The 17,317-nt window shown below is 38.6% G+C and overlaps 1 protein-coding gene across 2 annotated transcripts in view; it reads left to right on the plus strand.

Moving 5' to 3' along the window:
• grik4 (glutamate receptor, ionotropic, kainate 4) overlaps positions 1 to 17,317 on the plus strand; it is a gene marked incomplete at its 5' end in the record, with an annotated part of 131,757 nt that overhangs the window by 37,476 nt on the left and 76,964 nt on the right. For both annotated transcript variants that reach the window (XM_079480717.1, XM_079480718.1), the window contains 3 exons: positions 234 to 398; positions 4,305 to 4,402; positions 15,676 to 15,841. In XM_079480717.1, coding sequence (XP_079336843.1) covers positions 234 to 398; positions 4,305 to 4,402; positions 15,676 to 15,841 — 429 coding nt within the window. The remainder of the gene's footprint in view (positions 1 to 233; positions 399 to 4,304; positions 4,403 to 15,675; positions 15,842 to 17,317) is intronic.

Below are 17,317 nucleotides of genomic sequence, written 5' to 3' on the forward strand. Positions count from 1 at the left end.
TTTGTGTAGTGTAGGAGAAGCGGTGAATATGCTTTAAAGTACACATAGAAACAATCATGTCTGCACTCCCATGAATCTCAGTCATTGTTTTGAATATGTCCTCTGGCTACCTGCAGGCTTCGTGGTCTCTGTTGTGACACAGAACTATTTCTCAAAATATGCTACTGTAAACACAAAATTCTTCAACTTTCTTTTTCTCACTCTGATTTTTCGTGTTCTTTTCTGTGTCCCAGCTGCCATTCTTGATGACCCAATGGAGTGTAGCCGCGGGGAGCGATTGGCCATCACTCTGGCGAAAGAAAGCATTAACCGATCCAGCAACCGCTCCACCACAGGCAAACTGGAGGTGGACATCTTTGAGCTGCTAAGAGATAGTGAATATGAAACAGGAGAGACCAGTAAGTGCTAAATATAATATCATTCCAATGTACTTCCTAGTTTCAATTTAAAAAAATTAAAACACAACATCATGTCACATGTACTGTTTACTTGTTTTCTTTAATTCTTTTTTTATCATTTGTTAGACATAGACTGTTTTTATTCAAAGGTCATATTTATTATAATGATTCAAAGGTAGCGGAGGCCAGTAGTATGATAATTGTACAATATTCCTTCTGAAAACATGGACTGAATACTTCATAAAACAGCAACAAAATATTTTGTTATTCAATGCAATGATACACAAATATGCATAAGCCTATATACAGAGTAAATTGATGTCTCCGATTTATTCCTTCATATGTCTTTTTCATAATGGGGCAGGCAAAGATAAAGATGAAGTAAAAGGGGTCTATTGTGCGATGGCAATTAAATTAGCAGCTTTCCACTTAGAGAATAAAATGTGTTCTCGTGTTTTGATGTCTTTTGAGTCAAAAGGTGTGTAGGCATGAATATCGAAGCAATTTTTGTTTCCTTGGTTACAAGGGAATCATTCTCAAAAGGCCAGCAGACACTCAAACAAACAAATTAACACATTAAATGCAATGGGGTCTAAAAGTCTCATGTGATTTATTTTACGAATTTGATCATTTGCATTGCAATTTCGGTGAGTTGAATTGGAAAAGTTATTTAAAATAACTTTGAGATAGTTTTAAACATAAATATAAGAATTTGTTAGTATTTGATTAAGCAAAGACCGTGCAACTTCAAAGATATGTGAGCCAATGGCGTTAGAGTGTGAGCTCTGTCAGAGTGATCATTGGTTGAATGGACTGAATGAATACAACCTTCACCGAACAGTCAATTGAGTCAAAATGAGACTGAATGAACCGGTACATGTCGTTCATGGTCTAATATTCCCTGTGTTGCAACAATGCATATCCAGTGGTTAAGCTAATTTGATATGCTTTAAGCAACACTTCGGCTGATATACAGTACATACATTTCATACGGTTGTGTGGATGAACATGATTCATGTTACATCAGTTCTTCGTTTCAAATATTTCGAAATCCAAAACTTTTTTTCCTAAATTCCAGATTTCAAACTCTTTTTAAGTGTTTTAAAGACCCCGCTCTGAGTTTTAATGCTACAGTCAACGGGTGATAAACAAGAATGTTGTTTTCACAGCTGCCAGTCAAACAGCGTGTGCCTCCGACACCCTAAATTTAACATCACTTCCCTGGGAATCCAAAAAACAAATAGGGATAGGGAGAAGAAACCGAATCACTTCCTTAAAATGTCCCTCACAAGTGGATATTAAACATGACTGAGGTTCATTGTTGTCAATGAACAGAGGCGGCACCAAAAATCAGGACAAGAACGTGCTGTCGTTTAAAATTCACAGCTGCTGAGACACAGAGCTGCGAAATCTTCTCCCGGTGCTCTCTGGCCTTCTGGCAGCGGTAGTAAAATACACCCACCGAAAGAGATACAAACAGCTGTCTGTCTCTCTGTATTCAGTTAGTCGCACAGCCATGTTTGCTCTAATTCAGCATTGTAATAGCTTGCAGTATGCAGAAATTGAATTAGAAATGGATCAGTGAAACTCCCAGGAATGGAGAAATGTCACCTGCCCTGCCATACTCCTTTCTGTAATCGCCGAAGCCTGCATCTTCCTGCATTCCATTCTGAGTGTGGTCTGCATGCTAATGTGTGTGATCTGATGTGATAGAGGAACGGAGACGTACTGAATCACGCTACAATCCGATGCTCACTCAATTCTTATGGTACCATTGTCCTCAAGATCATCCATGAAGGAGACTCATGTCCAAGGTTTTGATAGTCATTAATGTGATCACATGACCCTGTGGTGCTACAGCACACAGGCCTTATGACCCATGCATTTGTAATTGTTATCCAAACAGGGGCTGCCTGGACTTGCCAAACTAACTAACCAAACCGTCTTGCTTGCTATTAAATTAAGGAGAAAGGCCTTCCAACTGTTTCATGTAACTATATATCAAGTCATACAGTATGTAGTTGATCACCGAAATAAACGCATCACTTGGAACATTACTTGAATTTCAGACGGATTTCCTCACTTGTCCATTTTTTACCGTATAGACTTCTTCCTTTTCTCCCAGAATTCCTTCCATCCCAACAGTTCAGAAAGCAACACCTGTTTTGCTACAGTGCACACACAATACTTATTAAACCAGGGAGGGATTATAGACCAATGTGAAATTACAGGCCATTCCACTGCCAAGCCTGATGCGCAGCTTGTGTGCAGGGAAGTGAGAAACAAAGATACTATTCTTGGTTCTACACCCTACTCCTCCCCTTAATCTCAAATATGTCAGGACACACTTTACACAAAGTTCAGTTAATAATGAAAGATAGTTTTCTGGAGTGATATAAAAATAAAAATTTGAAGCTGTTTAGGGTCTGTTTCGGATTATTGTACGTTTTTTACAAACACATTCATTCTCAAATAAACTGGATTCAATTGCTTATAAAAACTCAAATTATCATTTTAAACATGAGGTGTTTGTTTTTGTGTTAAGTACTTCTGTCCCTTTATAAAGGAACGGTGGAAGATTGCTTGTAACCAAACAGTTCTTAGCCACCTTTGGCTACCATAGTTGAACACAAAAGAAGATATTTTGAAGAATGTAGGAAAGCAAACGGTTCTGGGGTACTTTTGACTACCATTGTCATTTTTCCTACTATGGTAGTCAAGATCTGTTTGGTTACAAGCATTCCTCCAAATATATGTCTCTTTGTTCATCAGAACAAAAAATGTATAGATTTGGAACAATTTGATGGTGAGTAGGATTGCAGGATTATACATTTTTGGTGAACTTTCCCTTGAATATGTAGAGACAATTGTAAGTAAGCCATTTGTAGGTCTATTACCCCAAAGCGTGTCAACAGGTGGCCCTGCACTTTCAAAACATTGATCTGTTCGAGCAAACACTGCCCAGGAAGCCTGTTTGAAAACAATAGTTATTTTTTACAATTTCCCACTTGTGGGGCAGAAATTAAACACTTCAGTTTTCAGCAAATAGTACGCACAAATAGTATCGGAGCTACAAATATGTTTTTTGAAACAACAGCAAACAGACTTGAAGTGAAAATATTCCCTCATGTTGTTCCAAATATCTATGCTGTTATTACTTTAATGGGACATGAAGGGGCAATTTTGAAGAATCTTCACACGAGTATTGTAACACAACTGCAGCTTATAAAGACCATCACTGCGTCCGAAGCAGTTGTCTGAATGTTTCTGTTCACGTGGTAAAGTGACGACACGTCCATACTCTCTATGTCTGAGCGTGAGCTCAGCTCCCGTGGCATCATGGGATAGAAAAATGTCCATCCGATCCACACTCACTCATCTCGGCGGAAGAAGTAGATCATTCGGGTATTTCTCGCCTACTATTTTTTGCATTCTGAGGTTTAGGACATACATGACTCATACTCATTTTGGCCTACTACTGTATGGAAGTAGGCGATTTCGGACGCAGCACATGTCTGGCCAAAAAACCCTGTGGTCCATAGAGATACATATATAAGGATTATATATATTGATTTGTGTGTAGAACAGACTTGTGTATGGATTGACTAGTTCTCGCCACGAATACTGCCTGAGATACTAGAATGGCGTTAAAAATGAATAAAACCGAAGATTAGGAGGACACACGATTTTTTAAGAATTACCCACATTTATAAACCATTTAAAATTAACACTTTAATACATTATGTTAAATAGGTATTGTCATTGTCAATTTAACTGGGAATTTAAGGGGAAATGTTGTCGTTTTTTATACAAAAAAACCCAGAATAAACAGGGTGTCTTGGCAGGGTTACATTTGCTTTTTGTCCATACTAAATAACTGTTGGTCTTTCTCTTGCCTGTTGACAGTGTGCCAGATCATGTCGAAAGGGGTGGTGGCGGTCCTGGGTCCCTCTGCCAGCCCGGCTTCCAACTCGATCATCAGTAATATCTGTGGAGAGAAAGAGGTGGGTGCTGCCGTTGGCTCCCTTTTAGTCATGAATGCCCAGACCATATTACTAAATAATCATTCATAACATTAGTGTAATGACTGGTGTGGTCCGTGACATGCTTAAAAAAATGATCCCTAACCACAAATGAACACGCAGACCATGCAGTCTGTTAACCTGTGACTTTAACGGTAGCTGAAATGAATAAGTTCATGAATGACTATTGACAAATCTCTGTTGGTAACACAACTGTTCAGACATCACATTTATCTACGAACTTTGGTTCTTCGTCATACAGAAAGAATGAAACTATCGTTCTTAGATACTTCACAAAGTATTAAATAACATATTCAGATTCCGGACCAAGGTTTACAGCGTTCTTGCATTGCAGCATTGACACCATTTCAGGAGCCGTCTGAATGACACTTCTCTGTAATGAATGCTCTCCCATGCATGTTCGTAAACATGGGGACTGTGCAATAGATTTTGCACTGCAAATGCAGTCTAATAGACCTGCCGCTGTCTATTATGTTTGTTAATATTAATCAACAGGACTATTAACGTGTAAAAGAAAAATCCTCCACTGTTCTTGTCTCCTATAATAAGCCTTCTACTGTTAAAGATGAACTCAGAGCTCCTATAAATAAAGTGTAGAGCTGATTTTAATTACAATCCTGGTTCTCAGGCATCAAATTATATGATGACATCTAATACTAAAATGCATTAACTAATATTCTAGTGTTGACTAAAAAGACTTACATGTGTAGTTTATTATATGTATATTATATACTGTATATTGTGTAGTTTATTATGTTTTTAATTTTTTTATGATAAGTTATAAGTGTTTGCTTTCCACACTGTAATATGTGCTTCATCTCTCCAGAGCAACATTTAGATGAATGTATTTCTGTTACATGGGTTATGAATAATGTACCCTAAAAACAAGTTTACTCTGTGTACTCCACCAAGCAGTGGTTTTTAACGTCTTCATAATGCATAATCCGTTCGCCTTCTAAAGCGAACAACAAGCATAAATATTCATAGTCACACCTTATAAATGACTGTTTAGGTCGCCGAAGAGGCCTCGTATAATGAAAGTTTAAATGTTTTACATTGGCTATAATAAATCACGATGAATATTTATAACGCTGACATTTGATTTGTTTTCATGAGCTTCTTATTTGTCTTGTCCCGGTGCGAGGCTGTAATGGTCAGGATTTTGTTTGTGCTGGAGAGGGTTGTTAGTTGGTTTGAAATGATGGAAAAGGTGAGATGTTTTTTTTAGTCTGAGAAGATGGCTCAGAGGCTAGGTGGATGCATTAATGGCTGCTGCTCGCTGTCCTTTGGAAAAGGTCACTGTGCACCTGTTATTGTTTTAAAATATATATTTTGAAATAATAGGGACGTGTCTGTCTAATGGCATGATGGGGGTGATGGTGGTGGGGTCTAGTATGCTTATGGTGGCGTGTGGGTCTGTTTGTGAAAGAGTTTAAAAATTTATGTTTTAATGTTCTGCTTGTACAGTGTCATTTATGATTTCTTTTGGATTTGGATTAAATGACCCTTTCATTTCCCTCATCTGTATGCATAGTTGTGTTTGCGTTCTGACTAAATTGCAAGCTTGCATGTTTGCGTTCGTATATTGTGAACGTGGGAGGCCTGTGAGGTTGAAATGTCTATATCATACAAATTTCTGTTCACAGCTGCTTTTAAGCTGACAGTTCGGCCTGACGTAAATACAGAAAAATAGCTCATGACAGCAAGAGCGCCGGAAAGAAGCTGTGCGCGTTTCATTATCATGAGTGCTCAAAATACTCTTTCACTCATGTAATGTAATGGAGAGATGGAGTTTCCCATCTGGCCAGAAGGAAAGAAAGATTTGCTCGGAGGGTCTGGTTTATATAAACTTTATCTCATCACAGCCTGATGCATATTTGTTCACAGCATGTCACTTTTAATTCCTCCTTGCTTGCAATTCGGTAACCGAACAACTGCGGTGGCCATTCACTTCGGTGTAGACACAAAACCAGTTTCAATGGGACAATGGGCCGTTGTTTGGGTTCCAACATTCTTCAGAATATCTTCTTTTGTGTTCTGCAGAAGAAAGAAAGGCATACAGGTCTAAAGAGGTTGAGTAAATGATGACAGAATTTTCTTTTATTTGGGTGAACTACTTTAAATATGCAGAAAGTTGTAAGAAATAAAAATGATATATTTAATAAAGATGATAAAAGATAGATTTACTATGATCTAAATAGAATAAGATATATTTCAGATTCTCCCCATATCAAATGCAAATGAATTACATCATTGTTGTTAAACATCACTAGCATTGACGTGATTGATTGAATTGAACTTTTCCCTCAGATTTTTCTGTTAATATTAAATGTGGGAAAACTAAATTTGAAAATATAAAACAGAAGCATTTTAACTAGTGGTCTCGGACATTGGGACCCCGCTGAGTAATGAAATGATAATGTGTGGCCATCTCGGTTAGATGCGGGCTCAGGTTATCAGTGATGTTGTATATTAAATTAGGATTACTCCACTTGGTCAAGCATGAATAATAAAACCTGACCAGCAGGCCACATCAGGGAGGCACACAGAAGCGCTGGTGAAAGATTAACCCATTGGACCGAACTGCTGAGCTATATTTATTTGAAGGGTGACATTTTCAGGCCAGACTTTTGCTGCGCCCCAATTCGCCTACTTATACTATGCCCTTGAAGTATTTACTGCTTTTGTAATGGACATGTATATACATGTTAATGAGTAGCAAAACAGTTTGTACAAACTGGGACATACTAACGCGAAACAGATGTGGTCCTGTGATCCTTAACTGTCACAAACATCAAAATACATCTCTTCCTTGCATTTAAGTAATGTTAACTGTATACATACATTTATTAATTAAGTAAAGCATCTTTAATTTAATTGTATTAATGGAGTGTGGAATTTTCCCTTAAGTGTCCATGGATTCACACTTTTAAAATTTTCACTGGAAACAGTAAACCATCCGGGTACTTTGAGAATACTCATTTCAGCACACAATGACTTGGGACATACTAATTCTATTTAGGACGGATAGAATGCGAATTGCGACGCAGCTTTGGTTCCAGACTGACCATTGTGAATAACTGGACAGCTCTTCCCTATGTGATTAGAATTAAGATTCATTATTGGCATGATTTAAAAGCATTGAAACATTAAATATACATTAATATGTGTTAAAATTTGTATGTAATATAAGAATCAATAAAACAATAAAGTATGAGAACTAATAAGAAAATTAATACAAAATAGAATCCTGTCATTTTGTGCATTGCATAATGTTTTGGTTATTTACTTGTCATAGTTATGTTCCATTGGTTGTACTTCTTTCATGGTAAGACTTGAATGGAATACCCTTTCTCTTAACTGTTCCATGTGCACATATTCAGTCGTTCCTTTTTTTCTGTGCGATTGGAGAATCGTCAGCGTTGTGATTTGTGCCAGTAACTTGCCGTTAACGTGATTTGTACGCTGCATTGTCAGCCGCTAGAGTAAGCAAGCATCTGCTACGGATGCAAATGTATGTAGATGTAATTCACCCGAATGTGCCATGGCTCCAGGATTGCGGAAGTTTCTGGCTGGTGAACGGACAGAAGGAGGGTGAGAGGTCAGGCATGGTGATTAAGCTATGAAAACTCTACTGGGCCGGATAAGACTCATTGCCTTAAATGATTTATAACTGTAGCACTGCTGATCCCTCTGCATAGAGTGCTTTAGAGACCATAATGTTGACAAAACAGCTTAACCCTGTTTTCTGGTCTGTTGGATGTTTTTAAAAGGATTTTGGTGACTTTACCAAGCTGGAAGACTGGTTTCAGTTTAGCTGGTTACCAGGACCAGCAGACCAACTTAGACAGCTTTACGCTGTTTTTATTTTATCCGGGCCAGTGCACTATGGACAGATGAGCACTGTCAGCAGAACAGACTAGAACAAGACACACTCTAAAAAAACGTCCCCCAGGGGCAGGAAATTTCAGAAGATGAGACCCTGTTGCCGATGTGGATGATGGTGTCACAGTAAGACCGCTACAGCACTTCAGCCGACGTGCAAACAAAACACAGGTGCTGCCTCCTCATCCACCCAATGATAATTAGGCTCGCACAGCTGTTGACGGCACCTCTGCTCACCTCTCTTTTGCTGTGCAATTGATCTGACACACGGCATGTCCGACGAGGGACACCCACACGCCTGAATTTACACCGACGGCCATTGAGAGCTTCTCTTAATTCCGCGCTGAACAGATTTGTTTCAGCACAGTACCACTCAAGACCCCTGTAGGCTTGATGGAACCTTTCAAATTCAATTCGTCCCTTTGTTTTTAATATGATGGATGTGCTAAAGCCGTTGGACCAGTTTTCCATTGTGCCTTTGTTCCGTGGTCATCCGCGGTGCAGCACCGGCTCTTTGTTGAGGTGTGAATGGTTTTTAGGTTTTTTCAGGTTTTTACACCCCAGCTGAGCCCTCCGGCACGGCAGGGAGAAATTATTCATGGGTTTCATCCAGTTTGCAAAGGCAAGGTTTTCAATAATGGTCGGGCGTTTATGAAAAAAGTGTCTAGTTTTACTTGAAATGGATCATTTGAACATAACTGATATAGGGTATATTGTCTTCATATATTATACTTTTGAGGATTTTTTGTTTTTTACCTCAAGGCCATAATCTTACAATATTGTATAATGAAATTTGAACTTTGTATATTTTTCTTGTATTTTAAATGTGTTGTCAATGTTAATAAACATCATAAAACATTGAAAAGAGATTGGAAATGCTATATTAATATTTGGCTCTCCCTTGTTCTTCTATAGACCAGTTATAACATTATTATATAATTAGATTATTTGTATGTAATTAATTTTATAAGATTACAATAGATTTATTGATAGTATTTTCCGTATATTTTAGATTTTTTATCAAATAAATCGAAACTTTGAACATTATTGAACAAATATTGGTCAAAGTTCAGACTGATATCTGTGGATTTTTAAGGCAATCAGCTAACAAAACTACTTTTTATGCTTTTAATGCTATTATTTAAAAAACTTTGATATATCAATCTGTTTATATGATGGGCATTTTGATCATCTTTTCTAATTTAAAGGCATTGTGAGTAAAACTGCTCTTTATGTAATGAAGAGCATACAGAAGACTGGATGCAATGAGACTTGTTTTCCGGTTTCTGCTTGTGACATTCCGCATGAAGACTATTGCAAAGAATATTGATGAACGTTCTGATTGTTTAATATTGTTCTTTGCTAGGTTTTTTTGTCTGTTTGAAAAAGTTATTAACTGTTTAACTGGAAGTTTTTTTTTTATTAAAGGTCAGAAAGAGGACAACCCTTTTTCAACACAGTTTTTGTATTACAGGTGAATATCGTAACATTACTATATTGTAATAAAAGATTATTTATCATGATGTGGAAATTGAATACAGGCACATGTCTGTTCCTGATGAAGACAGGATTTTGTAAAAGCATGCCAAATATAGCTGTTGTCTGGAGGGTTAAAGCATACATTGCTGCTCAGCATTTCCGTTTTTGCCAATGGTCTACCTTGAGAAGTCATGGATTGATTTGCTGCTTTACATCATACATTTGTCTACAATGGATGAATGCATGAGCAGAGAAAAGAGGTGGTGACACAGATCCGCTCTGTTAGGTGTTGTTTGAAATTCACAATTACCACTTGTACAATTTAACACTGCTTCACCTCTACACATGCATGGAGGCTGACCCTTGCAGTGCAGTCAAAATGCGACCCGCAGCTTTAAAACGTTTGAGTCTTTCACATGAAATCTATGTTCTCCGTAACCAGCTGCGAGGCTTGTATCCCTGAAATGGAGAAAGGTGATTTTTTCCAGCGTGCTGATCGATGAGATTGTGGTCAATGCTGAGCTTTCTCCAAGAGTCTCAACGGTATTTTCTCATTTCTCTCTCTACCAGAGACGTCGACGGCACTTGCGTAGCCTCCACAACATGATTACTCCACTTATCGTTTGAGTGTGTGTGTTTTTCCCCAAGCAGCTGACTTCCCATGCTTCATTGCACCACATTAGAGAGGTGTGCGATGTCACAATCATTCACAATACCCCTCCAGCCATTCTCCCATCCCCATATGGCTGATCTCCATGTCTTTGAGTGATGGCGGTGATTTCTGTCTGCGATCGCTCCCTCCAACCTGCAGGAGCGGTTGTGGGCGACCTAGCATGGCTATGTTGTTTGCTACTGATCTCGAGCATGACAATAAACAAATACGGCGGACTTTACCATACGACAGTGTGTCCATCTGTATCGTTTGACACCATGGCCCTGGTAAAAGTTCTGTGATCTTTTATTAAACATGAGTTTTGTTCCTCTGGCAAGTAAGGGAACAGATGTAAGATCTCATTATACTTACCTTGCCATATGGCATTAAATCCCCAGAGTTCCCTCTAGAGATCGTCCAACCTCCTGGATGTGCTTTTGTTCATGTGTACAGGTAGAATGGAGTCAGACAGTTTTACTGGGAGCGGGAAGAACAGTAAAACCAGTGTAACATTAAAACTGAGTGTTGAAAGGAGTTACATGTAGTGCTGTATCGAAACAGCCATATTGGAACATCCAGCTTAAGCTGGTACTTGTGTTTTGAATCCTGGTCCAAGCTGGTTATTGACTGGTCAGCTGTCCACCCTGCATGTTTCAAAAACCATTATGTCCTGTTTAGACTTGTATGACCAGCTGGTAGCTCTTTTGTTGGTAGTCCAAGATGGTCTTCGAGCTTGGACCAGCTTGAAACCAGCCACCAGAATCCCACACACCGCTCTGTAGAGTTCATAAAGGGATGGTTTATCCTAAAATTATGTAAAAATTATGTCATAATGTATTCACTCTCAAACCTTATGTGAAACACAAAAGAAGATATTTTGGAAATGTCTCTGTGGTTTTCTCAATGGGTACAATGTTGTTTGGTTACCAACATTCTTCAAAATATGTTATTTTGTTTTGGCATAAGAAAGGAAGTTTGAGGTGGCATGAGAGTGAGCAATGGCTTTAATATAGATTTTCCAGCAGGGTCTGAATTCATGAATGCAATACACTTCTTTGTGATGGTCAAATTTATTGTTTCAATCAGCCAGAAGAAATGTATATATTTGTTTTACCTTTGCTACATTCAGATAACAGCTTTCGTTATGTAGATCAGTGGTTCACAAACTGGGGGCCCCAAGATGGATCCAGGGGGGACGCAGAAACATAAGACAACCAACCAAAATAATTGATGTTCCGGCATTGTATAAAAGGAATATGTTTTGCTTTGATTGAAATTCTAAGTTTAAGATTATCACTTATATTAGGGTGGACGCAAAGTGATGCACTCTACACAACAGGGGGCCTTACAAGGAAACCTTGTAGAACAGGTATAGCGTAATTTGTCTTATTGAGCCAAAACTTCACATTAACAATTATGATTGTATGATTAATGTGAAGTATTTCAGAAAAGACCTCAATCTACTAAACCAAGCCAAATAAAACAATTACCCTGATATTTAACCATCCCATTATACTTCCGAAAATACAGCATCCTTACAGTGACTCACAATTCATCGGGTCCTGTTTAAATGAAAGGTGAGAAACAGGCATTGCATAAGCAGTGTTGCATGGCTTTCTGCCTGACTTCAGTCAGTTATTTTGGCCTGTACCGGGCCCTCATTAAAAGACTTTCAGCGGTGCATCTGTAGGCCTGACAGCCACTCTGTCAACCTGCAGGAGCAGACAGTACATGGACAGGCAGAAATTACCCTCATACACAACACTCCCTCTGGCCCCCATTTCCAATGCTGTAGCCCAGATTGGCTCCACTAGGGCAAGAGCTCTATTTACATCTTGGAAATGGTTCTGATGCATATGTAACATGCTGTAACCAGAAGAAAAATGGCATTCGGACAACTTTGCATTATGGTCAATTTCGTGTCAATCCATCACAGACTTACTTTGTACTAGATTGCAGCTTCAGACGAATGCTTCTTTACAAATACTGTTAATAATGACAAGCAGCTGATTTGTTTTCTTAGGGTGTTTTCACACTTGGGTCCTCTTTAAAATAACCAAACTCAGACCCCTTTAAGTGGACCAAGAGGTGGACCAAATTAAAAAGGACAGAGTTTGTCCACTTAAGCAAGAAATGGGGACTCGGACCTCTTTGTGTTCATTCTGTTTTTTGGGATTCGTAGTAACATTTACCATGTTTTAATTATAGTAAATATAGTATAAATTAAAATATAGTAAACGTTAGCAGTTTGTAAGAGTTTGTGCACTATAAAAAGGGACTGAATGGCGAATTAAATAAAACTACAATGCTATATAAGAGTATGTGCAATAAATAAACATAGAGCCCTGCATTCCAGCCTGAGGCCTACAAACAGTTTGTTAAAAACGTGAGCCGGCATCGGGCCTTTTTTCACGGTGCCATGCACAATGGACAATGTGCCCACTCCCACATAGTATCACTTTACTATCCAGACCAGAGCATCCATACATTGTTATGATGCGAGTGTTTTGAGTTAAACGGTAGGTAAAGCGCACAATCAACAGAGTAATGTCACGTTTGTGATTTATCATGTTTTCAACATTCAATGGCCGTTCTAGAGCCTATTTGAGGCCCGTGCAGGGCTCTACACTTGTATATGACTGACAGATCTCTAGTGATCAAATTTAAAATGTGAGATGCTGTAAGGATTTACACAGCTCTCTCTTTCAATTGTAATATGAGCTCCTTCGACGAGCTTTATGTTTTTATAAGCAACATTTACACGTCAAATTTACATCTTTAACATTTTTAAGTGCTTTAATGAGCTATCCAAATTGAGAAATGCACGTTATTTATTACCTTTACACGTGCACTACTTATCAGGAGAGAGAGAATCGAACAGGAACAGCAAGGGAGCCAAGAGCAGTTTGTTTTCACAATGCATCTTTTTAGCACAATCCGAAAGTGAACCGTACCCAGACAACCTCCTGAGATGGTCTCGGTTTGGTTCGCTTCCAAGGGGTCTGAGATCATTTGCAGTGTTCACATATGGGCCAAAAACGCAGCGAACCGTGCTCGGACCCCTGAAAAGGACCAAGTGTGAATAAGCTCTTAAAAACATCCTACTACAGAAGACTTTGGAGTCAGATGGTGTCAGTCTTCATATGTGAAGCAGAAGCTCATTAAACCTCTCGGATGTTAATTTTCCTGCTTAGTTTTTTCAGGATCTCCACTTAAAGCTCAGTTTCAACCATTAATTACTTTGAAGAATACATTTTTACTCTCATCCACAAGAATTAAAACGTGCCTTTTGTTGAATTAGCTTGTTTAGCTGGTGCACCATGCCCATTTAGAAGCACGTACTGCCTTAGATTTTTAAGGTCATTTAAACGCATCAAAAAATATTTTACTTAAAAATAATTGAGATAAATTAACATGATTATGGTAGCTAAAATATATGTTTTGGGGAAAAATCACACGTTGACATCCTAGTTGCACCTTCTGGTGTTCAAATGCTTGAAATAGAAAATCTTTATCCTCATAGCATTGTGCTTTGTATTATAAAACTAATAAAACATGTCTTTTTTGCTTTGGAGTGTCACATTTTATTAAATTTTTGTTTGGTTCATTTTAAAAACATACATTAGGTTGATATTTGAACCCAGGTCTTCTTCCATGTTCTTTGGTGATGTCTTGTTTGGTAAGTCAGGTCTGCCATCCAAAGAAAAAAACACGGAAATGACGAAAAGTTTCCTTTCTGGGTTTTTTAGTACAATGAAAATTATTGTTATATTTCCATTGATATTTGCAGTGTTTTAAATCTCAAGGGATGCAACTGGTCTGTAGCTGTACATGCTACAGTTGCACAACCCTTTGGACAGATGAGTTGTTGTCTGAAAGCTGGCTTTGGGAATAAAGAAAAGCATCTTCCCAGCTGCAGGAAGGTCAGAGACTCGTGCATGTCTCACCACTGAGCCTTCCCATTACCCAGATCTCTGCGATCCTCCATGTAGAAGAATCCCAGTCGGCCTCCGAGTGTCGCTGAGCCACTGTACCCCATCTATCCAGGCTGGCGGGGACTCCATTACGTCCTGATGGAAAGCGATGGAAAAGCAATTGGGAATACAGGGCCGTGCGAGTGCGGTGCATGGTCACATGGTCACATGGTCCGCTGCAGACAGGCAATCTGTTGTGATGAAGAGGCCCTTTAGCCAGCTCACCTGCGTCCTCTAGGATCCCCTTCAAGCCCCACTGAGTAACACAAGCCCCACCCAAACCCAGATGCACCCACACATCAGCACATATCAAATTAGAGAGCAGCCAACAGTGAGGTCTCCTGGGGTGGGGGGACACATGGCGGTTTGGGATGTGTTTGATAAAAGTGTATTATTTTTGTTTAGAAACATTCTGTTTCCTTTAACCAGATGTCACAGGTAATTTACATGTCCTCTGTGTGGATAAACATCTTCCTTGTCCTTTATTGGGTCAGGGAGTTAAGATGACTCAACAGCTGACTTACATGGATGGTTCACCCAAAAATGAAAGTTCTATCATCATTTTCTCACCCTCAGATTGTTCCAAACCTGTATACATTTCTTTGTTTTGATAAACACAAAATATTTTTAACTCATCCCCCATTGACTCCCATATATTTAAGTATGTTCCCTATTATGGCAGTAAAGGGGGATGAGATCTGTTTGGTTTCTGACATTTTTCAAAATATCTTCCTTTGTGTTCAGCAGAACAAAGACATTTAAACAGGTTTGGAAAAACCTCAGGGCAAGTAAATGATGACAGAATTAAAATTTTTGGGTGAACTGTTCCTTTAAGAAATAAGTTTGAATAATTGAATAACCAAAAAACCTTTTCTTTTGTTAGTTCATTGCCCATTGAACTGCTTTTTTAGGTAATACAGAGAATAATTGATTTCAAAAATATGTCTTTTCATATTGCAACACATTATGAAAATTCGAAAAGCTGGTGTATTCTCTATTGTCACCTAGTTTCAAAAACAGTCTAATAAAGTCTAGGTTTTATTGTTCATTACATGACTTCTCAGAGGGGGTTTGAAATTATTCAAATGAGTTTATATTAGTTTTTGGCGTAAAGTGGATCTAATTAGTCTGTTGAGAATGTGATGATTCTGTCACACCGCCACTCGAGAGCACAGTGCATAACACAAAACTTCCTCCTGCAATAGTCTTGTGTTCTGATTTTTATTCTGTTGTTTCCCTTTCAGGTGCCATATGTAAAAGTGGCTCCAGAGGACATACTGAAGGTACAGTTTCCACGCTTTACTACGCTGGACCTCAGGCCCACCAACACAGACGTCAGCATGGCTGTAGCTGGACTCCTAACGTTCTTCAATAGCAGCACGTCGTGTCTCATTTGTGCTCAGGCCGATTGTGAGTATCGCACATTGCTGCTGTTAAAGGGATAGTTCACCCAAAAATGTTAACTCTGTCATGAATTACTCACTTACTCACTAGTTATTCCAAACCTGTATACATTTCTTTGTTAGGTTAAACACAGAGAAATATACAATCATTAAAAGAACATTTGAAATGGTCTCTTTATTTTTCTAAGGCTGTATATACGCAGTGCATGGTCAGTTTTGCACGTCATGTCAGTCTCTTTATGAAACTTTATGAAATGTTGTTCACCAGATTTCAAAATTCAACAATTTGCACATATGTTATAATTTCATGTTATGCTCCACTCATTCCTGAAAAACACATAAAGAACTGCCTGCATCTGTCAAGCAGCAGATGTTCTCATGTGTGTATATTACAGCTGCTGTCTTTCTGTATACTGAGAAGATTTTCATAAAGCTACATGTAATTTTCCACTTTGTGTCTTTGTAAACACTAATAGATTCAAGGCAGACTGAAACAGATTCACTCGCTCCATGTTACAATCCACCAATTATTTAGAAATAAAAGCTTTTTAAACTTTATATCTCATCATTTTGACTATGACATTCTCTTCCATTAATATTACATTATCCTGTACTGCACTGTAAGATAATTCCAAACATGGTGTTCATTCCTTTTTTCCATATGTGTCCTTCAGGCATTCATCATTTGTACCATCCGATTCATTCACCATCAAACACCCCCCACCGTCAATGTCATCCCTATCTGCTGAGACAGAGATGTCCATGGAAATGAATGGCTCAAGGTTGAGTTGTTTCTCTCTGTTGAGTGAAACGTTGGCTGACGGAAGTCCCTGCAAAGTCTCCTTATTAGACGTGCATTGAGTTCAACCTGGCACCGGATTAAAGTTGAGAATATTACCATCTCAGAGCGAGGATGCCGCAAATTACCCAGAGATTCCAAACAAAGTCACATTGGCCCTTCTGAGAGTGGGTACCTTTCTCCATAATCAGCTTAAGGCCTTCAAGTGGAACGGCTTTAATTCCCACTAAGACGTCACAGAGTGTTTTCGAGGGATGGTGAACTACCTATATCGGTTTGCCAACAGGGTCATAAGGGCATTAAACCATTAAGAAAGTTTTACATTGATTATTGTTCATCAAATTAATTAAGTGAAATGTTGATAAGTAATGAACGGAGTCAGATTATTGCATATATGATAAAGATGGTTCAAAGAAAATAAACTGTATACTGGATCATTTTCATATCATTTAAGACAAGCCTTTCACTGGCCCTCAGTCTGCAATCTATTTTCATGAAATTCAACTTGGTCAGTGTGTATGAGGCAGAGTACAAGACAGACGTCTTTGGTCATTGCATCTCACTGTTTGCCAATGGGAAATTCCATGAGGTTTTTTAGAAACCTGGCTAAAACATTTTTAATGGATGTTTGATCTTGGTCAGACTGCCAAAAGCAGACGGTTTTGCAAGTCAGTTGGAGAGCTT

The sequence above is a fragment of the Barbatula barbatula genome, assembly GCF_947034865.1.
Source record: "Barbatula barbatula genome assembly, chromosome: 19".
In the NCBI taxonomy this organism is placed as follows: Eukaryota; Metazoa; Chordata; class Actinopteri; order Cypriniformes; family Nemacheilidae; genus Barbatula; species Barbatula barbatula.